This window comes from Lissotriton helveticus, chromosome 2_1 (assembly GCF_964261635.1).
Source record: "Lissotriton helveticus chromosome 2_1, aLisHel1.1, whole genome shotgun sequence".
Classification (NCBI taxonomy): Eukaryota; Metazoa; Chordata; class Amphibia; order Caudata; family Salamandridae; genus Lissotriton; species Lissotriton helveticus.
The window spans coordinates 913,314,810-913,339,804 of record NC_136059.1 but is presented as its reverse complement, the minus strand read 5'-3'; the positions used below and the strand labels follow the sequence as shown (position 1 = coordinate 913,339,804).

The 24,995-nt window shown below is 46.7% G+C and overlaps 1 protein-coding gene across 8 annotated transcripts in view; it reads left to right on the top strand.

Annotated features, from left to right (window-relative positions):
- SPIN1 (spindlin 1) overlaps positions 1-24,995 on the top strand; it is a 252,334-nt gene that overhangs the window by 211,806 nt on the left and 15,533 nt on the right. For 4 of the 8 annotated variants that reach the window (XM_078675657.1, XM_078675660.1, XM_078675661.1 and 1 more), the window contains one exon: positions 7,967-8,197. In XM_078675657.1, the coding sequence (XP_078531783.1) occupies positions 7,967-8,197 (231 nt within the window). Of the gene's footprint in view, positions 1-7,963; positions 8,198-24,995 lie in introns of all 8 variants that reach the window. The other 4 variants (XM_078675653.1, XM_078675655.1, XM_078675656.1 and 1 more) reach the window with 1 other exon arrangement.

Here is a 24,995-nt window from a genome sequence, read left to right as displayed (position 1 = left end):
TGCTGTTTGCATTTGTCTGCTTTGGGTCATGTTCTTGTGCTGTACTTGAGCTCCATCTACTGACCATTGTCTGCAAGAGAGCAATCGGAGTCGGTTACACTAAAGGTCTCTGTATGTGCTGCATCAGAACTTGCTTAGCTTTTGAGAAAGTGGCTTTTAGCCACTTCTAAGCTAAATGGCACAGATGATAGCGACATATCCAGGAGGTTTTTCAAGCAGTTCAAATCTGTACAAGGAGGCAAGGAAAGCTCTTAGGCCAGAAAACGAGATCTGATTGACTGGCGTTCTGATACATTAGTGCTGAGAGGCAGGTGGGTTTTTCAGATGACTGCCAGTACAGCAAATCTGTGTTTCTCTCTCAAGCTGCTAAGACAGTGGGGAGAATAAGATGTCACTTTACAGCATCTTCCCCTTCTCTGCAGGACATCTTCCTCTTGCAGGGAGACTGGTGTGTGATAAAAAAGATTTCTGCTCGCCTCCAGAAAAATATGCCTGTCATAGGGTAGCTGGAAGGCCTGCTTCAGAGCAGAATGTTTTAATAAGCTAGCGAGCTGATAGCTCAATACACTCAAAGCTGAACTGCAGATAACATGACTGAGAGGCTGGCTTTCTGTAAATGAAGCTGCAAGGCCCAAATATTTTCCTATAAAGCTTGGAAGAAGAGTTGGAGGATAGAAAAGCAAGCCAGCCAGCCAACCACCCACGCAGTCAAAGTTATTGCCAGACTTTTTCTCCCGATCATGTTGTTTGAGGAGCGCACAGAGGTGTTTCATAGGCGATACCTCGTGTTCTCTGTATTGGGCTGGTATTTTAGATACTAGTCCATCAGTGGTTGGACACAACTACATTATTTCCTTCTTCTCCTACAATATATCTGTGGTAAAGTAGTCAAGGCCCTGCTAATGGAAGGTCGTTTGTGCATCTCAGCGAAGTGCATGACAGTGCATCTCGGGGAAGGTTTCATCTGACTCACAGAAGGTACAGTCAGCCTTGCCATCGGGTCATTATTACAAGTATGGAGTGTTTAGTTACTTAACAGTCGGAGGGGTTTTGTTTCAATGTTTAGAATGTTAACCACCAGTCAGCCCCAGAATAGCATGCGGTGCTAGGAAAGACATCAGGACTGACTGCATCCTACTGGCGTGTTACATCAAAAGAGGCCCAGATGGGTGTCCCCTGTTTTATATTCCGAAGGGGTCAGTCCTGACTACAGGAGGCCAAAATATTCAAGGAATCCCACTCCGTTTATCTACAAATAGAATGCCCCACACTGCACTCTTGATATTTTACACAACCCTTTACTACCTACCCTCAACTCACCATTAAACAACAATCTGCTGACATACATATTAAGGCCTACAGAAATGGGGTTAGGGCGGCCCAGGCCTCCTACTTCGCAGACCAAATAATGGCAGCAAAATCAAAACCCAAGGAAATTTTCCACCTGGTCAAAAAATGCATTACCGTCAACACTGCCCCCCCAGTCCCGAAAACGCTAGAACAATGCAATGAACTTGCAGACTTCTTCCATAACAAAGTCACTCAGATCTATTCCGCCTTCCCTACAGCTGCCAACAACTCAATAACACCCAATCAGACTTCTCTGACTAATTCCCCCTCCCCAGGACAGCCAACGCTGGACCACTTCCCCCCACTAAACCTGGAGACATTGCAACAACTGGCACGCCAAGTTAAATCTGGCTCTCCCCTTGACCCTGCCCCACCAGAAATATTGCTCCAAGCAAGCCAATCCATTCTTCCCGTGGCGCTAGAGCTCCTCAACTCATCCATATCCTCCTGCACAGTACCCACTGGATGGAAGAGAGCTATGGTACGGGCTCTGCTGAAAAAGCCCACCCTCAACCCAGAAGATCACTCCAGCTACCGCCCAATCTCACTACTTCCCTGGGTAAGTAAGGTGCTGGAGAAGTACATAAATACCCAACTGACACAATTTCTGGAAAGCCATGCACTCCTTGAACCATCCCAGACAGGATTCAGGCCCAAACACGGTACTGAAACCGCCTTGCTGGCAGTCACCGAAGAGTCCCGAAGGATACTAGACCAGGGAGGATCAGTGGCAGTGATCCTCCTTGATCTAAGCGCAGCCTTCGACACGGTCAGCCATGCCACCTTGCTGAACCGTCTGCGCAACATCGGTGTCGGAGGCGATGCTCTAAGATGGCTTGATTCATTCTTGCACAATAGATCCTTCCAGATCTTCGACGGGGACACAATATCAGCCAGGAAACCCCTGAACTGTGGAGTACCGCAGGGCTCTTCACTAAGCCCTGCGCTATTCAATGTCTATATGCAACCAACCACTGGCTGGGCTCGTCGAACCCTCGGGTATAAAAATTGTATCATATGCTGACGATACCCAGCTAGTGGTTTCAATGACTCAGGAAGGCGCCGGTCACACCTCAGGAAGTCTGATGAACTGCCTAGAAGACATTAAAAAGTGGATGACATGCTCCTCTTTGAAACTTAATGGAGACAAAACCGAGCTCATGCTCTTAGGCCCCGCATCACCCATGTCACTTCCCTCCATGTGGCCTGGGTGTCTGGGCACCCCTCCCACTCCCAAAGAAAGCGTAAAAAGCTTAGGAGTATGGCTGGACAAAAACCTCTCCTTCTCCACCCAGGCCACTAAACTATCCGCCATCTGTTTTGGCTTACTTAGAACTCTAAGGAAAGTCCTCCCCCTCCTCCCAATGGAAGCCAAACAAGTGGCAGTTCAGGGCCTGATTCAGTCCCGGCTGGATTCAAACAACGCCCTGTATGTGGGAGCCCCTGAGACGTCCATGCGAAAGCTACAGGTGGTCCAGAACTGCGCAGCCCGCGCCCTGCTGCAGTCTGCTAAACCCGCATTGAGCAGCCTACACTGGCTCCCAGTGAGACAGAGAGTGGCTTTCAAGGCACTATGTATTGCCCACCGAGCTTTCTGGAAGTCTGGTCCAGCGATCATTAACAAACTGGTCACTCAATACCACCCTAATAGACCCCTTCGGTCCACGGAGGCCTTTCTCGCCGTAGTCCCAAGAGTACGGAGAGCTAGGACCGGAGGAAGGATGTTTTCCTTAAAGGCTGCTAAAATGTGGAACTCCCTCCCACTACAAATTCGGTCCAACCCTAACCTACTCTCATTCCGCAAACAACTGAAAACCTTTCTGTTTGCCAGGCCCACTTAAATCTCAGTCTCCGCCACCCTCAGCTCTGCTCTCCATGCTTTAGCGCCTGGACGCCCATTGGGCAGCAATCGCGCTTTACAAATCACAATACAATACAATACGACCTTCCGGGCCTTTAAGTGGGCTGAAAAAAAGTAGCGGCATGTCCGATGTTTTTACAGCAGCAGCTTAAACACATTTCTGTGATTAACATAGTTTGACCTGCATTTCGGTGTCTCGGTGAGCTCTCTGTGATTGCATCCAGGTATATTAACGCAACAGCTGACATACACCTAAAACCAACCTGAACCACTGGCATAGTCATGGTTGTCTCTGTGTGCTCTGGTGAGAGGCCTGGGATGAGATGATCATGTATTCTGAACACCTTTTCGACCCAGCGACAGGCACTTTGAGAAACTCACACTGCTTTCAGTCTCAACTCCAGAGCTCTCAAAGGTTCTTTTACTAACACCTCCAGGTAACTCTGTTCTAAGCAAACACAATACAAGAGCAATATGCTACCCGAAATAAAAATACAAAAATGCAACATCCTGGGAACAGCTGAAACTCTAATGGAGTGAAAGATTCAATAAAAGATGTCAAACAAAAACAGGAACTAAATCACTGCCATGGATCACCCCGAATATTCACTACATTAATTGTTTAGGAATTGTCAGTGTTTATACCAGTAATGTTAAGGACCTGAATATAGGGCCCGATAGGGACCGTTTCAATGTCCGTTCTAAAATACTACCGGGTCTGAGACCCAGACAGACCCAGCTCACTTAAAGCCCTATAACCTGTCCCCTCTGCACCTCTACTTTTGCCGTCCACCATCAACCTGACAACCATCTAAGAACAACCACCTACACCACCCCGGGCCAGTTTTACACAGCACGCTTCGGAGCTTTGAAAATGTCACAACCAGATAGGTAATCTGCTGCTTTTTGTGCCAGATGTTTTGGTTTTCTCCCGCCAATATCTGGCCCACTAGAACGCATGTTTGGCAAGTGTGCAGCAAAGTGAATTTTGTTTTCCACAACGTCAAGGTTACATTGCCGACATGTTTGTTTTTCTCTTCTTGCCAAATTTGTCTGCACCGACTTGTTTCATTCTCTATCTGGTCTGGAGTCACCGATCTTTCACTTGGTCGTTGGTTGTCTCTGTTTGCTGGTATTCACTCTAATCGATTATTTTACAGGGCTGCCACTCGTGTCTAGTAATCTATCTTTTTTAGCCTTAACTTGGTGGGTGTGACTTTGTTTGCACTGCTAATAAATTGCTGCATTGGTGTGAAGAGAGGGGGATATGTGGCAGAAAGTCTTGGTATGCTTCAGACGTTTTACCTTGGAGGGATTATGTGTGCATTGCTGTGCATCATGCAGTGGTGCTCATTGGTGCAAGCGAGCCACACTGATCCTATTTATGAAAAGTTGTGGCTAGAAATTAAGTGGTTGTCTGAAACGCTTGCATCCCAATTAATTCTTCAGAGAAATGATCAAATACATATACTGAGTATTACCCCTCAAAAATACAACTGTCTACAGCAATCACATTGACCTTTAGTGTAAAGGTAGAAAAATGTATAAACAACTAACAAAGTTCACAATGACTCGTTTCAATGTCTAGACCTGAAGTGTATAACATTTGTAAATGACTTCCAGAGCCATAACAGATATTACAAATGACATCTGGCTCCATCTTTGTTATCCACACACATTTATTGTGCATACATGTGTCACGGGGATATCCGGAAAATCTTTCGGTTTCTGGCGAAGAGCGGGTTTGATCGCATGTTAAAATGAGCATTAGCATAGCGAATAGGTCTCGCCTTTGGGACCTTATAAGTGTTTAACCATGCAACAGTTCATGTTGTTGCACCAAGGATAACTAAATACTTATAAGGTCCCAACAGCGAGACCTATTGGCTATGCCAATGCTCGTTTTTTTCCTTGCAGATTTATATAGCTCGAATTCGACCCGAAGGTATTTGGAGCGCTTTACATGAACACCAGTTAGTTACACAAGGACACATTCATTTTTTGGTAGGAGCGGGGAGATTAAGTGATTTGCCCAGACTCACAGGATGTGGAGTCGATCCCGTGGCTCGAACCTTAGTTTTCCAGATCCAAAGTCGGCAATCTAGCCGTGAGACCACATCCACTTCCCTTCCTAACTTTCCATTAGAGTGAAAGGCAGACAGCCTCTCTGAGTCATTCTTGGTTACTGAGTGAGTCTCTTACATTTTTGTAACATTTCTTCCGTGAGCCAGTTTATTCATAAATGTATGGTGACAAGGGGCTTAGATAATATTCTTTCTGGTTGTTTTGCTAAGCCATAGGCCGGTCATTGGGGAGGGGGAAGGATAGAGCCGGAGCTGCCCTACCAGATGCTCACACCCTGCACAACTCAAGAAGCTTGCAAAATACTGCCATGGCTTAACAAGAGAAACCGAAAGAATCACCAAACATTTAAGAATAAACAGGCTCGCTGGAAGAAATGTTTCAAAAATGTAACAGACTCACTCAGTAACCAAGAATGACTCAGCGAGCCTGTCTGCCTTTGCCACGTCTGGAAAGTTAGGGAAGGATTGTGAGTGCGACGAGGCTGGTGTATTAATTCACCACTTAACTAGTCAGTCTCCTGCCCCTCCAGCCTCACTTAAGCCACAATTTGACACATTTGCTACTTTAAGGATTGTAAAAACATCTTTTTTGTATATTTTAGTCAATACAGATACTGAAAACTGCAAAACCGCAAGTACTAAAATGCAGAGTACAGGGGGCACGAGCCCTAAACAAAAATAAAAAGGTTTTAGAGGGGCAGGGTTTTAAATTAGCATAGGCAGTGTGCAGTAATGTCACAGAGAGGGACATTGCAAGTCTATTATGCCTCTCTCTAATGGCAATGAACCGTGATTCACCTAATTTAAGCATGCACATGAGCAATGTACACCCTCATGTACATAAATAGGGAAGGCTTAAATGTATTTTGGTACAACAATGTGGGAGTTTTAATGAAACATTGGGGAATATGTACACATGAACTTTTATTGGGCAGAGGAAGTTTCCAGTGGGAGAAAGCTAAAATATTTCAATGCATGATATTGAATTAATATAGTCCTCTCTGAATCGGACTTAAATATCTATGTACTTTTTTGACTGTATTGCACAGATATTCTACGCAGTAGTCTATTATTATTTTCATTTTGCATGATAACATGCATTACAATTAGCTTATAGATTCTACTTTTTTATCTCTATAATTCACTAATGGGGAGCATTTTTATTTTGATGCCAGTGCATATTCTCTATCGCAGTGTGACCGAGATAGTTGGCAGCCCACTAGCGATTCCTTTGATATTTGCTAAATTAAGCATAATTAAGCACATCATTTCCATTTTGTTACAGTTGGTGATTTTTAATATGTACATTTCAATTTTTTTTGTTTGCTAGACTCTCTTGCTAGTGTCCAGCAGAAAGTTTTTGGAACGTGATGTAACAGTAGATGGTGTAGCACCCACGGTTATGTGCTGCATGACCAAATACTTATAAGGTTCCAAAATTGAGATCTATTGGCTATGCAAAGGCTTGTTACTGTCTGTAACCGCCAGGCAAACCCTGGCGGAGAGGGACAGTAAAATGCAAATACCCCCCCCCCCCCCCCCAACCCACCACCCCATATTAATTTGAGATGACTCCCTTGGCGAAAGGAGCGTTACTTTGATTTTCAAAAAGAAAATACTGTTTCAGGATTTAAAATTCCGTTTTGGGATTTTCTTTCTAAAAATAAAAGAAAATTGTTTGTTGCAGGGCTGCTTAATGCTGGCGCAGCCCTGCACCAAACAGCAAAACACATTGGCAGGATTATCCATGACAATTTTAATTAAGGCCCTGTAGTCAACAAAGAGCCGGATTTATAATTTGTCTGACGGTCCCTCCGTTGTGTGGACGGAATAGCGCATAATGGGTTGTCTGCCAAATTATAAATTAGGCCCTTAGTTCACTACAGGACCTAAATTAAAATGGAAGCATTTTGTTCAACTATATGCGCATGCATATTTTTGCAAACTAAGTCCAGTGACACTTTCAGAACTGTGATGGACCAAGGAAGACAAGTTAGAGGCTTGTATTTCGCGCTTTCTTTTAGCACATTGAAGATTGGCATTTCGCTGTGTCCTCCTTTTTTTGAGGCAGTCTGATATTACATTTGCCAAGTTCCTAAAGTAATGCTTAGTTCAAGGAATGCTTTACATTGACAGGTATGGCAACTGGAGCCTACTCTCTAAAGACGCTGAAGCCTTTTTCATAAGTGAATCATCATGCTCTCTCCATCTTATTAAAGACAAAATAAAGAGAAGCAAGACCTTGAACTCCAGCAATTTACACTGTACAAGAGTCAAACAAGGTTCTCAGGGAATAACGTGATCTAAATGAGGCAGTTTACCTCTGTCAATTGGTGGACATACAGTAATGTTTTGTACTATTTATCCAAACCAGCAAATGCCCTACGTTTCATTTATGTCAAGCCTTTTTATTCTTTGAAAAAACCCTCTTCTTTCTTCCAATTCACTAGTTCGATTTTCAGAGGCATTTTTGATTATTTGTATTACGGAATATGCTATTTAGCTTAATTATATGAAATGTGCTAAATTTCCTTTTGAAGATTTGCATTGTGTGAAAAAATATTGATAGCTGGTCCAATACTTTTACCAGCACAATACAAGAAGTATTTCTGAGTATTTATACTTGTAAATTTTGAATTTGACTTTGATCTGTCTTCTTGTTTTTTAGCAGCTTCTCGAATCAGTGATGCTCATCTGGCAGACACAATGATTGGTAAAGCAGTGGAGCATATGTTCGAAACAGAGGATGGATCCAAGGATGAGTGGCGGGGTATGGTCCTGGCTCGAGCACCTATAATGAACACCTGGTTTTATATCACATATGAGAAAGATCCAGTATTGTATATGTACCAGCTCCTAGATGATTACAAGGAAGGTGACCTTCGTATAATGCCGGATTCTAGTGAGTAGCTCTTTCAAGTTTATTGTGAAATTAATATTCTGTTCAAATACAATGAGTGTTTTATTCTGGCTTGTAATTCGAATTTAAAATTGAAGTAGGGAACAACGTTTTTTTGTATTGAATGTAACGTCTATGCATTAACATAATGTCGCTCGTAAAAGGAGGCTAGTGAAAAGCATATATTCTTTCCCCCTCCCCCCCCCCAAAACAAATAGCACTTTGTCAGAACTGCCAAGCAAAAGATTTAAGAGCAAGACAAAGCATTATTAAATCGTGCCGAAGCAAAAAGTGAATCTCTTTTTAAAAAACAAGTAATTTGGAAAGAAAATGCTCCCTGTGATCCACTGGTAGGGTTGCCACCTCAACCGTGTTTTTTTTGTCCTGGCCTTTGTTTTCTATGGAGGCCAGCAAAAAATGTGGGCACCCTACCCACTTGTCCCACAGTATCCTTAACATGTATGTTCCTTAGTCTCTATTATTGCTAGGCATTTTTATCGCCTTTTCACAGTATTTGTGACTTCCATCTCCCAAAATATACCGAAGCTTCCTGCCCTTAAACAGTTGTTACCCAACATGTCAACTTACCAAAATCAAAGGTGAGACTAACATAAGCAAGTTGGTAGGCAATCTTATTTTTACTTTCTCTATTTTAAAATATTGCTCATTCTGAACAAATTACTCGTCCCTTGTGCTTTCTGAAAGTTTTTTTTACCAATCGCAATTTTACTTTGTATCTGCCTAGTATTCGAATGTTGTTGATTCGGCCTTTTCTGGGAATGCCACTCGGGTGCATATGCATGTGAACCCCCCCCGTCTGCATTGCCTGTGCTGAACTGGTGCCATATAGAAGCCTTTTGGTACTACCTTACTCTGCTTTCCGACATTGCAGTGACTTCATATATTTTGTTTTCTTTGGTACTGTGGTCTGTTATTGTTTTAGTGCTGTGGTTAGGTGTTCTCTTTGACTACAGGAACTGTATGTGGCCTTGAAATCAGGCAGCATTAGCAGATGTCTGAACTGTCTCCCACCTCACTGTGGGTCTAATCCTGACCCTTCCCCATTAGCATCTTCACTGGTGACCTCCCTTACCACAGACTGACCTTCTCACCCTTTCTGTTCTGAAAATAACTAAAGACTCATCTTAACCATTAGTCTCCCCCCCCACCTGATTCTCCCCTCTTCCCCATCACCTTAACGTCAGACCAACATGCATCTCCCTATCCACTTGGTCCCATCTTATATTTACCCCTAGCTTCCATTTTACGAAGGTACTTGCTTCTCTTTATAATTTGTGTATTTGAAAGCAATGCTCTGTGTATCTATGTAAACTTTTGCAGCATTTATGCATAAATGCATGTATCCCTTCCCCATTTTATGTAAGTCTGCACCCTTGAAATATTCTTGTTGTAACTGCACACAAGGTTTGCTCCTAGATGGCTGTAGCCTGTACAGATGCAGTGTGCTTTTGATAATGCTTTTACACAATTTCATTACGTTTTTCACGTATACAATGAACCACCTCACAAGGCAGGTCAAAAGAGCATGAACTTGGCCAAACCAAATAATTTTTTATTATTGACAATAAGTTCACATTGTAACCTGGCCGGAGTATGATTTCAGGTTATAAAAATCAGATCTGTTGAATCATACAGTATGCAGTGGTAAAGAAAACAAAAAACATATTTCTCCTCTCACCTCCCTAAGCCATTTACAATGCACCTGTTATAAAGTTATCTAGTTGTCTTGTGTCAAACGCATAGAGTTTGCAGATGTGACCTCCTGGTATCATCGTCCCCTCATCTCCAGATAGGGAGATCACCAGAGTCATTGAGCACTCCTGTATCATTAAAGAGATTTAAAGTTGTAAGTCTGAGCGATCAGATGTACAGGGGATCCCCTTTCTGACATCCTGTCTAATGTATTGTCTTGTTACTTCTCCATTGTTAGTAGATTTTAGAGCTGAGAAAACCACAAGGTGATGGGACGAGGCTCTACCTCCTTTCAGTGTACCGCTATCTTGATTTTAGCCACTCCCAGGCAGTTCTCCATAATTAGTCCATGCATACTGGATTGACTTTGCAGCACTTGTGGTTATACCCCTAGCAGAGCTGTGAGTATGTCTAGGGGGATGGAATAGTACAAAATATTTTGGAGCACCTGTAAAACGTCTGTCCAAAATTCAGCAATTTACTGGCAGTCTCACCAAATGTGTTTGCCATTCCCTCCAGCACTCTGAGCTAACCCATGGTAGAATTTATGAAGGGTGGTCGGATCGTGGTACCAGTACAGTGTGACCTCGTGGTGCGCTCCTAAACCCAAGACACTGTGCACACTTCTATGACGATCCCTCCGTAGAGTAGGGAATCGTCAGTGTCAGCACTTTGCGTATTGGAGTTTCCAAAGCTGTACTTGCTTCAAGTCGTGTTAAGTTTAGACTGGAACCTGGGACTCCTGTATTTCTTCCCACCAATACCACTCCCAAATACCGCACCAGCAAGAGTTTTCAAGAATATCAGGTCCACCGGCCAAAGTCATTGGACTGGGCAAGGAGAGTTTGTTTTTTTCAAACTCCTGCATATGGGTATCTGTTTTCTGATTATGCTTTCCCTTCAGGAGGCCATTCTGTCACAGAAAATGGGCAAGGTGCTACAGTGACCCTACGCACGCTCCACCTTCATGCGTGGAGGTTGAGCAGCTATAGTTAAATGTTTTTTGGTTTGAGGCAGGTCACAGACCCAACTCCAGGGAAGTATTGCTTCGGTATCTATTCTGAGGTCTCTATCAGAAGGACAAGTTACTTAACTTTGATAATGTTTTTCTGCTAGAGACTCTAATCGCAGATTCCTCACCAACAGGTCGTGGCCCCTTGTTGGCGCCTATGCTCACCTTCTCCAAGTTCTGGCTTTGAGTCACCATCACTATTGTTCTGCAGCCCTGGCCACCGAGCTGCCACCACCGCACCACCCATCCTTCAAGTGTGCCTGTATTCAGGGTACTGAGTGTCAGATTGTATTAAGCAGCGTCTCTCAACCCACGGACCTGGGCCTCCGTGGCTCAGCAGTTCACTGCGCGTCACGTTTGCAGGCCGAGACAGATGTCTTCTACTAGTGATATCAGATAACACAGCTACGGCTGGTCTGCTCATGGTGTCAGGAGAGGTGTACGCGAGGTCCCGCTGGAGCCTCAGCACTGCGCATCCAACTTGGCTCGCGACCAGACCACACCTTCCAGGGACTTATGAGCGGAGATGGAGCTGCTGCGTTTGGATTGTGTGCACAAATCAGTTTTAGATCCCTGCGGAATATCTTATCAGGCATTTCATTCACATTTAACTGGCTTTAGTTAGCCTGCATGGTTTCATTTAGGTCCTAACTTTATTAGAGTCTCATTTTGCATATTTGATTGTATGAAGATGGTGTAGAACTTTGGTTCATGGTCTTCTGACCGCAAAACACAAGGGAAACCACAGAATGTATGCATGTTTGACACATTGTTTTTACAATGTATGTTGACACATTTGTTTCTGCATTGTATGTCTTCATTGATAGTCATAAATGCTTGAATAATTCTGCACTGACTGAGTGGACCCTGGTGCACTTTTATATGTGTATATATTGTCCATGAATATGAAAAAAGCAGGGTACCAGTGTCCATTTGGCCATCAGATGAACAGCACCCTTTAGGTGCCTATCAAAGGTGAAAGTTTTTCCTGGAGCTAATCTTCCACATTGAAAAATGTTGATTTGAGCCCCGCATTGCAGCATGTCTGTTCCGAAAAGGATTGAACATTGCTAATCTGAAGAAACCACTGTAGCCTGATAGGACAATGTTGAGAACTGTGGGAAACTGGGTACTGTCCCTGTAAAATTGCAGGAGCTTCCTCTAAATTTGATGCACTGTCTTGTCAGTTCTTTTTTCAGGCTCCTGTGAGTAGGATCTCAAAGCACAAGAGTTTTCACACCTGTTTTCTATAGTTATTTCTTTCTTTTTTGGGAATTCCATCTAGTGGGTGAAAATTTCTTTCCATCATCTGACAGATTTGTTACTGTCAGAATGCATTTTTCTCTTCTAGAAGTGCACCTCCTGTTGGGAGGAAGAAGGTGACCCCTACCCTCACAAATTCTGCATGGTTCGTCTCCCAGCTGCACTTTCTATGAAAACATGTGACATTCATCAGAAAATGTCCAAAATGATTTAAAAGTCCAGGAATGAATAAGACTCTGAGAGATGCTTCAAGACATGAGAGTTGAAGAGAAGAAAAATAAAGGGAGGCTCGAAGAAACCTATTTAATGCACCGTCTGAAAAGGATTGCCGAAAGGAGAGATCCAAGCAGAGACGGCTCCATGGTAAAGATTGTCACCACCACTCTTGACATCTCTGAAGAACGATGTCAAAATTAAACGTTAAGAGCCTTGTTGTCATACTGTTTGATATCTAAGACAGGCTGAGTGCCTTCTCTATATCGGCGCCATAGAGACTATGCCTCAAAGGTCAGGCATCATCTCCAAGTGCTGCATCACCGTCCACATCAAAGACACCCTCATACATAGACGTCAGTGTCACTGTTAAAGAGACACCCAACAATACTTCTGAGACTTGCATTGTGTTGACATGAAATTGATGTACCCCTAGACATCACTGAAATCTAGGTCAAAGATTGAAACATCCGGGTCATAGCCAGAATGTTTTGGACTCTGGGGTGTAGGACTATATTCTCCTAGGAGATCTCAACTTCCATCTGGAGAATAACAACGACAGCAACACCACCACCCTGCTGGACAACCTCACCAATCTCGGACGCAAACAATTGGTGAACACCCCCACCCACTACGCCGGACACACGCTCGACCCAATCTTCACCTCCAGGAAGCACATCTCCTTCAATCACGCCACGGGACTCCACTGGACTGACCACAGCTGCGTCCACTTCAGCTTCAGAAAGACCACGACCCACCACCACCCGCAACAAGTTCCCCGAAGATACTGGAATAAAATTACCACCGACCAGCTCACCACATCTCTAAACCAAAACCCTCCCGCCAGATCAACGGACCCAAACCAAGCAGCCATCAATCTCACACAATGGATCACCCACTGCTTTGACGAACTAGCACCCTTGAAAAACCCTCCCAACAAGCCAGGAAGCAAAAAAGCCCCTTGGTTCAACGACGACCTCAAGAACTCCAAAAAGAACTGCCGCACCCTCGAGAAAGCATGGCGAAGAAACCCAACCACAAACATGACCGCCCTCAAGAACGCCACCCGCAAACACCACCAGCTGATCCGCACCACCAAAAAATCAGCATTCAAGGAGCGACTAGACAACAACGCCCACAACAGCAAAGAACTCTTCAGCATTGTCAAAGAGCTTATCAACCCCAATGCCGGCAACAACGACATCACTCCCTTTCAAGACCTCTGCGATTCTCTTGCCTTATTCTTCCACAGCAAGATCGCTGACATGCATAACAGCTTCGGCGACCTGACCACTCCCCCAACCACAGAACAGAAGCTCCCCACCACCACCCTCCGCGCCTTGACCCCGATCAGCACCGAAGACACCATCCGCACGATGAACTCCATCCACTCCGGATCGCCAACCGACCCATGCCCCCATCACATCTTCAACAAGGCCGACTCCATCATCGCCCCCCAACTCTGGGACATCATCAACTGCTCCTTCAACACCGCCACCTTCCCGGAAAGCTGGAAACATGCCGAACTTAGTGCCCTCCTGAAGAAACCTACAGCGGACCCCACCAAGCTTAAGAACTACCGTCCCATCTTGCTCCTCCCATTCCCCGCCAAAGTCATAGAGAAGACCATCAACAGTCAGCTCGCCGCCTTCCTTGAATCTAACAATGCCCTAGACCCCTCACAATCCGGTTTCCGAGCCAACCACAGTACCGAGACCGCCCTCATTGCAGCCACAGACAACATCCGGACACTGCTCGACAACGGGGAAACAGTGGCCCTCATCCTCCTGGACCTCTCCGCAGCGTTCGACACAGTCTGCCACCGCACCCTTGTACAACGGCTCAGGAACGTCGGAATACAAGATAAGGCCTTGGACTGGATCATCTCATTCCTAGCCGGAAGAACCCAGAGAGTCCGCCTCCACCCTTTCAGATCAGACGCCACCGAAGTCATATGCGGTGTACCACAAGGATCTTCACTCAGCCCCACCCTCTTCAACGTCTACATGAGTCCCCTCGCATCCATCGCACGCCAACACAATCTCAACATCATCTTCTATGCAGACGACACCCAGCTGATCCTCTCCCTCACCAACGACCCAACCACCTCTCCCTCACCAACGACCCAACCACCGCCAAAACCAACCTACACGAAGGGATGAAAGACGTAGCCGAGTGGATGAAGAACAGCCGCCTAAAACTGAACTCCGACAAGATGGAAGTGCTTATCCTAGGATCATCCCCCTCTGCCTGGGACGACTCCTGGTGGCCCTCGGCCCTAGGCAGCGCACCCAAACCAACGGACCATGCTCGCAACTTGGGATTCATCCTAGACTCCTCCCTCTCGATGACCAGACAAGTCAACGCCATCTCATCATCATGTTTCAACATCCTACGCATGCTCCGAAAGATCTTCCGTTGGATCCCCACCGAAACAAGGAAGACGGTCACCCAAGCACTTGTCACAAGCCGTCTGGACTACGGAAACACCCTCTACGCCGGAACCACAGCCAAATTACAGAATAGACTTCAACGCATTCAGAACACTTCCGCCGGACTCCTCCTAGACATAACTCGCCACAACCACATATCTGATCACCTGAGAAACCTGCACTGGCTCCCCGTCAACAAGAGAATCACTTTCCGACTCCTCACCCACGCACACAAGGCCCTTTACGACCTAGGACCCAGATACCTCAACACTCGCCTGACCTTTTACACCCCCACCCGTCAACTACGATCGTCCAACCAAGCCCTCGCCACGATTCCACGCATCCGAAGAGCCACCATGGGAGGAAGATCCTTCTCCTACTTGGCGGCCAAGACCTGGAACTCCCTCCACACCCACCTCCGTCTCACACAGAACCACCTCTCCTTCAGAAAACAACTCAAGACCTGGCTGTTCGATCAGTAGCGAACCCCTCTTCCCTTAAGCGCCTTGAGACCCTCTGGGTGAATAGCGCGCTATACAAATTTATGACTTGACTTGACTAGGTGCAAAACCACACACCACAGTGTCCAGAATGGCTCAGTTGATTGGGAGCATCTGCAAAGGAGTAAAGGGTGACTTTGGCACATATATAGTGACCATAAATGATTTCAGAAGGTTTGCCTAAGTCTGAAGGTGGATGAGCACTGATCCGATCTCTTTCTCCCCCCCCCCCCCCCCCCCCCCCCCCCCACCTGATGAGGATGTGGAAATCAGCATCCTGCAGATCCAGCGCTACCATCCTTCCTCCAGAGCAGACAAGACCTGGGCCAGGATGAGCATCTTGAATTCGTTCTTCCACAGGAAGGAATTGAAAGGGCAAAGGTCTAAGATGAAATGGAGGCCTCCATATTTTCTCTTTTTTGCTGGAATAACATCCAACTTCTAGCCTATACGCCATCTCCATTGCCCCTTTAGACAAAACAGCTAGTTGTTAGTCAGTCTGAGGGTGGTGGAAGGTGCAGTGGGATTTGTCCGATCCTGCCTCCCGTCAGGGTGAGACTATTCTGTTAAGTACACGCTGAAGAGGCTTGGTGGAATCGGCAGCTGGAGGGTCAGAAACTAGGAGCCGCACTGTCTTTATTGTCCCACGTGGTCTGTGGGTGTTGCAGGCACGAAATGGCTGGAGAATTGCAGTCCTGGCGGCATCTGCTGGCAGTATTGAAAGCCCCTACTATAGTCACGGAGGGGGCTAAAGTGTTGATGCAGCTGGTATGAGCAGACTGGCCCAGTGAGCATGCTGCGGCCCTCTTATCTTAAAAGCATTGCAGGGTTCTTGTCTGCTTTATCTCAAAAATGTCAGGAACAGTCAAATGGTATGTTAGTGAGACTGACCTAGACATTGACCAAAAAGTTAGTGGACCGCATACAGGCATGCCTGCGGAGGGCCACACTGGTGTCTATTGAGAGTCCATGGTGTCCATCCCACAGGGATTGGTGAATTTAGCTGCATCACAGCTGTCCGGTATGGCATTAGAGAGGATCACAAAAGCTTCCTCAGGGACAATAGGTAATGCCTGGGTCACTGGTTCCCACAAAGTATGATTGTAGTGTCCTGAAAGGCAGTTGGCATTCACAAAGCAATTGGCCAAACTTGTGGACAAAAATACCCTTTTTCGAAAGATGTTTATCCTCTTTGGTTCCCGTTCAGGGGGACCAGATGGGAACAAATTTGGGTTGGCCTTGCTGGCTGAAGTCTGTACCACAAGGCTCTCAGGAGTGGGGTGCTAGGTCAGGAAGTCTGGGTCACCCAGAGCAGACACTTGGCCACCAATCAATGAAAAGGGAGACCTGAGCATGTCTCCGAAAGTAGCTCTAAGAGCCTTTTTAAAGGGAAGTACGGTCTCCGAACTTGATTTACCAGGCTGAAGCACACTGTTAAGTCACTGGTCTTAACTTCCTGAGTAAGGAGTTGAAGGTCAAGGACCTCTGCCACGCTTCTCACAACCATCGCAAAGGGGTCCCTTTCCTTTTGGCTTCGCCAAGAGGTGTAACCAATGTAGTGTCTGAGGATGTATCCAGACCACTGGCTTCTTGAGATCTTCATACCAATTGTGATCAGAATAGGTCTGGGCGAATTTCTCCCCAGCATCATAAACAAAAATATCCACGTCTGTGCCAAAAAAATCATGTAACCCATGAACCCTTCTGAGGTGCAAGGGCACTGTATAATAATCGGAGGGTTGGCCCATAGGCTGCGGTTCAGTTATAGCAGTATGCAGACTTGGTTGATGTTGGAGCGCAACCTTTTCAGCTTCGTACAGTACTATGGGTTGACATGCATGGGACGTGGTGACAGAGAGGGATCTGGTGTCGAACTTGGTACAAAGCCCAGTACAAACTTAGAGGGCCCAGCTGGTTCTTGGGGCAGACCTGTCGGTGGAGACCTCTTGGTTCTTTGGGGCCTGACTTCATGGAGTTATTCAATTTGCTGTGGCGCTGCCGACTGCCCCTATAACTCAGGTTACCTCAAGACAAGGGTCGGAATCAGCTCCAAAGGAGGACGACGCTGTCCAGATTGAGACCACGAGGCTTGTTGACGCCCTCATGCCTTCTCAAGAGATGGAGAGTAGCAGGAAGGAGCTTCAATCTCCTTGGATGTTTTGTTTCTTCTTCAACTTACATGAAGATTTGGACCATGGTGACGATCTGCCGCTGTAATGACGGGGCTGTAATGACTACAAGACCAGGAGCTCCCTTTGCACCTCGACCAGTCACAGCGTGGATTCTTGTAATGCTTTACTATGAACAGCTTTGCTTCCCAATCCTAGATGGCCTTGAAGTGCATCAAGGCACAGTCATGGCAGGCCTGAGATTTGTCGGCCAACCACAGGCAAAACACATGTGGATCTGCCATGAACCATGACTTTCCTTTGTTGTCCCCCTGTCGCCAACACCTGTTGGTAGAAGGCGGGGTTATATCTTCCACTGTGGCATGAAGTAGCCTTGCTTGAGTGGGTGTTGTTGGCCTTAGCCCAAGGATACTGCTAGGAGTTTTGCATCACCCCTCCAAATATTCTGCCTTGTCATCACACAATCCACAACAAACGTCTCCATCTCATTCTGAAAGAGGTCAAGGCACTTCTCCAAGTAGGATCTATAGTGATAATGTCAACCCTCACCAGAGACCAGGAGTGTTTGCTCTGTAATTTTTGATCCCCAAAAAGGACAAAGGCCTAGGACCAATATTGGATCTGGGAGAGTTTGCCTGCTGCATCGCCCCAAATACTTCTGGATGGTAACACTACAAGTCACTTTTCAAGAAGCCTCCCCCTACGGACTCCAGGAGACCATATGGCAACACCTACATTCACTTCCCTTTACATCAGGCATTTCAACAGTACCTGAAGTGAGTTCCATTATCAGTTCAAATTTGTTCCATTTGGGGGCAACTACAGCCCCAATAGTTTTCACAAAACATCTATTTGCAACAACAGCCTACCGATATTGCAGTCAAAATAATGTGTTTTCGTACCTAGACAACTGTTTGGTAAAGAGGCCTCGTCGCCCACAATGATCAACCACACTAAACAGATTTTCTTCCTGCACATATTAGGATTTACTATAAATACCAAAAAGTTACACCTGTGCACACAACAAACCAAGGGTTTCCTTGTGGTCGCACTCCCAGGGAAATCCTACCCCAGCAACAAGAATGTGGTGGCATTTCAGAGACTATCACTTCCACTAATACGAATAATGATGAAATGATGCAACTATGTATTGCTGTAGTTCCAAATGTAAGGGTAATGTTAAGCAAGCATCCTACCAGACATTGGTCACAAGCGACTGGGACTTGGGAAGATCTGGTGTTGGCATGGAGCCATTGTTCATCACACAGTACAGTGGCAAAAATGTGTTTCTGTAAAGTGGCAATAGGTAGGGAATAACAATAAAGCCCACTACTTAACTACATCTAAGGCCCTAAACCAGAACCGAGCCAAATTTTGCTGAAATACTACATGGCTGCCTATTATGTTTTGAAAAGACGCCTATTGGCCAATTATATACTGCCTTGTCATTGGTATACAGTGAAGTTACCATGTTATACTGCGGCTCAATATATAACTAAGTATTGTAACACTTATTACTTTAACACTACTTAAACCATTTACACCTGCTATCAAAAATTACCTTTTACATCCCATACTCTATATTCCTACCACATTACATTATGCCACTACACTCTACGCCACTGTAGGCTACGCTACCCCCGTACCCTATTTCACTGTACACTGTTAACCTACACTATTGCACTTTACGCCACTGCCCTCTACACCACTCCACTGTATGCTATTCCACTCAACACCACTCCACACCATTTCAGTTTGTGCCACTCCACTGTACCCCACTCTATGCCACTCCACTATGTGATATTCCACTGTACTCAATTATACTGTACGCTTTTTCATTCTACACCACTCCACATTACGCTATTAGACTCTGCCACTCCACTATACGCCAATCCAGTCTGCCCCACTCCACTGTACCCCAATCCAATCTACAGCCCTCCACTCTACATCACCCCACTGGATGTTATTCCAGCCTGCACCACTTCTCTTCTAGCCTCTCCATTGTATGCTGTTTCCCTGTGTGCCACGCCACTGTGAGCGACTCCGCTGTATGCCACTCCACTGTACAGCACTCCACTCCACAGCACTCAACTCTATGCCACTCCACTGTATGCTGTACACTCTTAAGCCACCCCATTGTACAATACTCCAGTCTATGCTATTTCACTATAGGCAACTCCACTTTACGTCACTATGCTCTATCCCAATCCACTGAATCCCACTCCATGCTACTCCACGGTTCACAAATACTCTACGGCACTCCACGCCACACCACTCCATAGTACCTCACTCCACTCTATGCCGCTCTAGTATATGCTGTTCCACTGTACACAACTTCTCTTTGCGCCACTCCACTTTGCCCCACTTCACTCTACATTACTGCACTACACGCTAGTCAACTGTATGCTACTACACTACGCCACTCCACTGTACGTTATTCCATTATTCCACTGTGCGGCACTCCACTCTACCCCATTCCACTGTACGCCACTCCACTGTACGCCACTCAAGTGTGTGCCACTCCACTGTACACAACTATTTAACGCCACTCCACCCCACTATACGCCACTACACCCTACTCCACTGTAGCCTACTCCACTGTACGCCTCTCTACTACTCTACTGTACCCTAGTTCACTCTACTCCATTCCACTGTATGCCAGCATTGCACTCTGCCACTCCAGTCAACTACACTGTACAACACTCCACTGTACATAACTGCACTCTACACCAATCCCCTTCATGCTATACCACTCCATGCCACTCCACTTACTATTCCACTATACACCAGTCCACACCACTCTACGGTACTCAATGCCAACCAACTCTATGCTACTCCAGTCTACTCAACTCGACTTCACACCTTTCCACTGTACTCCGGTCAACGACACTGCTCTACTCAGCGACAGTCTACGCCCCTCTACTCTACTACACTATACTCCGTCTTTAGCACTCAGCTGAACAACAATGTACTCCTGTCAATGTGAATCTACAGTGTTCTACTTTACTCTGAGCCACTGTACGGCACTCCCTGTGCGCCACTGCACCCCACTTTACCATAATCTTGTCTGAGACATTACTTTTCTCCAGGCTTGCACTCTACGCCACTCCACTGTATGCTGCTCTGTGCCATGGAAGTCAATGACAGTCTATGCCATTCCATTCCCCTCTACCATACTATGTCAGTCTACTGTACTCCATGCCACTCCACTATACAACACTGTAATCTACTCTGACACTCCACTCTTCGACAATTTCCAACACTCTACATCACGCAAATCTACTCTACTATACAATACAACACTCCACTCACTTTACTGTATTCTACACCAGTACACTCTACACCACTCAACTGCACTGCATAACACTTTCTCCCACTCTATGCCACTGTAAAACACTCCGCTCTACATCACTTCAGTCTACCACGCACTACACCACTCTTTACAACTCAACTACACTGTGCCTCTGTATCACACTACACTCCACTCTGCTCCTTTGCTACACTGTACGACCTTCTACTCTACTGGCTGCACTTACGCTCCACTGTACAACTTTCTACTTCACTCCGACACTTTACAAGATGCCAGTCCAATTTATTACACTTTACTCAACTCTACACCTCCGCTATTTACTGCACTCCACAACACTGTATTGTACAATACAACACTGCACTCCCCACTTTACTCCACTAAACGCTACACCACTCTATTCCACTCTACGACACTACACTGTACGGCACTCTCCTTTACTCGACTGTACAGCACTGCACTCTAGACACTAGACTCTGCGATTTCAAAGGCATTGTTATAAAAGTAAACTAATTCAAATAGACAACCAAAGGTTAAACTGTAAGTTCGAGGCATGTGGGCTGCTGAATTTATATCTATGCATAGATCGCCGCCTAGTGTTGGGTCCGGATGATTGCACATTGTTGTCCTGGAAGAGTCTTCGAAGTATCACGAGATAGGTGGCTCCTCCCCGGACTACAGTGCGCATGGGCATCCCCTCCATGCTCTCAATGTTTTTTTTCCGCCATTGGATTCGGATGTACTTCTTAACTCACGTTCGGAATCTGTAATAGTTACTCTTTTATCGAGGCCAAAAGGCCTTAGGGGCGTCGGCATTGTCTTTTGTTCGGTGCTCTCAGCTTTCCCGTACTTTTCAATCGACTTCGGAAGACTTTCTAGTCTTCGACGCCAAAGGCCCGTCGACGCTAGATGATGGAACGGAGCCCGTTCAAGCGATGCCCCGTCTGTAACTCGAAATATCCCCACATCGACGTGCACCCGGTGTGCAACAAATGTCTCTCACCAGACCACGACGAGGCCAGCTGTATGGCCTGTTCGAAGTTCAGGTCGAAGAAAACTCTCCGCCTTCGACGCACTGCCCGACAATCGGCGCGTGAATCGGCGCCAGACCGTGGAAACATCTTCGGGGGTGACGACAGCGCAGATGTGCAGGAAGACGACCCGGAACATTCGGACCCCGCTTCGGAGCATGACTCCACCTATAACGAGGACGAAGAACAACTCTACGCCCAAGATGAAGACATCATCGAGGTAGGAGACGACGCACTACCCCTTGGAGCCTTCGACGACGACTCAAGCGAGGAGCTAGGCCCAACCGCAGTAGCGGGGCCTCATACAGACTCTTCCACGGCTCAGGTCGAGGCATCGCCGGAAGGCCTTAGCCAAGATCTACAACCCCGTTCTCTAGTCCCGCATCAAGAACCGACTAAGAACATTTCAGAAGAGCCATCGGTCCAAAGACCACTCTTGGTGGAGAAAACGAAACCAAAAGCAAAAGACCCAAAATCGAAACCGAAACTGTTGGAAACAGCCTTCGGCTCGAAGACTTCGGAGCCGTCCAAGTCAATAAGGGTGCTCCACCCCTCGAAGTCGACAGGGGGTGTCGACCCAAAGATCGGAGCAACAAAAACTGTGTCTGCCATTAAACACGTCACACTCACGTCGATGTCGAAGCCCACCTCCAAAGATGGCGAACCTTCGAAAGCACTCAAGGCCAAAAAGGCCGTCGAGCCGAAGGTCCAGAAGCCGCAACTAGTCAAATCCTTCGAGCCGAGGACAACCAGCAGCTCAAAGGACCAGGCCTCCGACACCAGCACCGGCGTCCCCGCACCGCGGCAACGCGTCGAGTCGACGAAGTTTCACAAGCACGCGGACCAATCTGAGTCTGTCGGCTCGAAGTCCAAGTCTTCGACGCAAATTGGTCCGTCACCGATGCCTTCGACACCTATCCAGTTCGGACTCCCCCCCCCCCCCCACACAGCGAGACCTAAGGCTGTGCACCTCCAATCAACTACCGACTCATCCAAGTCTGCGTCAGTAGCTGCACCCAACCACCCTCGGACCGATCATGTTCAGTTTCAGCCTCAAAGCTACGACGAACAGTCAAAGTTGTACATTGATTCAGAATCAGGCAGGCTCACCGTTTACAAACGGAAAATAAGACCTGAAACACCTATGGAAGCATACAAAATACCACTCAAGAAAAAGAGAGACTCCACTACCTCTCCAATTCTTTTTGAGCCTATACACACTTATAGGCAAAGATATTCCTACTCACCCACTGCAGTCACTGAGGATGTCGAGGAAGGTGATAATGAGGAACAGTTTAACTACCCTATGGACACATATCAAGATGAGTCCCAGCCATGGGCTGACACTGTTGACCCTGATGAACCTCACACCACCCCTGACACTCAGTCATATGCGGTCAAAACTGCCCCTGCTGAGGACACTGCTGCGTTCCACGTACTCATTGAAAGGGCGGCGCATAACCATGACGTGGATATGCACGCTGACCCTGTGGAGGAGGACTTTCTTTTTGATACAATCTCCACATCTGAACGATCAGTAAAGACTCTACCTATGCTCAATGGTGTGCTCAAACATGCAAGTGACATTTTTAAAGAGCCCACTAAAGCACAGGTCGTGAACCCAAGAATTGAACGGAAGTATCGGCCTGCGCCTGTGGACCCTACTTACATCAAGGGCCAACTCCCACTGGACTCCTTAGTAGTGGCTAATGCTCGCAAGAGAGCGAACTCGCAAACAGGTGATGCTCCTCCTCCGGACAAAGAATCAAAAATCTTTGAAGCCTCTGGAAAACGTGTGGCTGCTCAAGCAGCCAATATTTAGAGGATCTCCAATACACAGGCCCTGTTAGCAAGATATGACCGGGCACATTACGACACTTTAGAGCAACTCCTTCAAAGCCTTCCAGATACTTATAAGGAGGGAGCTGAGATGCTTATACAAGAGGGCAAGTTATTCTCCAACGCGTCCATTAAGTGCGCGTTGGATGCTGCCGACACAGCAGCTAGGGCCATTAACACTAGCGTTATGCTAAGGAGGCATGCCTGGCTCCGCATCTCTGGATTGAAGTCAGAAATCCAAACTAGACTGCTCAATCAGCCAGTAAACCCTGACTTCCTTTTTGGTCCAGAAGTAGACACCACTCTGGAGAAGATTAAAAAAGACACTGAAACTGCGAAATCCATGGGGGCTCTGCAGTCTCAGCAGTTCAGGGGCGGTTCCTTTCGTTGCTCCGGTAACAGGGGAGCCTCAAGAGGACAAGCATCGCAACAAGCCCAATACAACAAGGGGGGCACACAATCCACCTATACCAAGACCAATAGAGGTGGATACCGTGGAAACGGCACCAAGGGCAGGGGTCGTGGAAACAATAATGCCAGATCCTCCGCCACTACCAAGCAGTGACGTCTTGTCACTGCCCCCCGCCCATACAACACCGGTTGGGGGGAGACTCCAGCAGTTCCTGCCAGTCTGGGAAAGCATAACAGACAGGTGGGTGAGACAAATTATACAGCACGGCTATTGTCTAGAGCTCACTTCCACTCCACCCAACATTCCCCCAAGGCACCGTCCTATGTCCGCAGGGCACATGCACTTATTGCAGCAGGAGGTCGTCTCCATGTTGCAAAAAGGGGCCATAGAGATCGTGCCCGTAGAACAGCAAGGTACAGGGGTGTACTCTCTGTACTTTTTAATCCCAAAAAAAGACGGATCCCTCAGGCCCATCCTAGACCTCAGGCCCCTAAACCAATATATCCTATCAGAACACTTTCACATGCTCACGTTACAGCAAGTTCTGCCGTTGCTCAGGCAAGGGGATTTCCTAGCAACCTTAGATCTGAGGGAGGCCTACTTCCACATTCCCATTCACCCCAGTCACAGGAAATATCTCCGGTTCACCATCAACAACCAGCATTACCAGTTCAAGGTCCTGCCTTTCAGGGTCACGACTGCCCCCAGAGTGTTTCGGGGTCACGACTGCCCCCAGAGTGTTTACAAAGTGTTTGGCGACAGTGGCCGCGCATCTTCGGAGACGGCACATCCACGTCTATCCGTATCTGGACGACTGGCTAGTACAAGCGAAGTCGGCCCAGCAGTGTGCCAACCACATGTCCCGTACAATACACCACCTACACAGTCTGGGTTTTTCTCTCAATTACCCAAAGTCTCATCTGTAGCCTGCACACGTACAGCAGTACCTA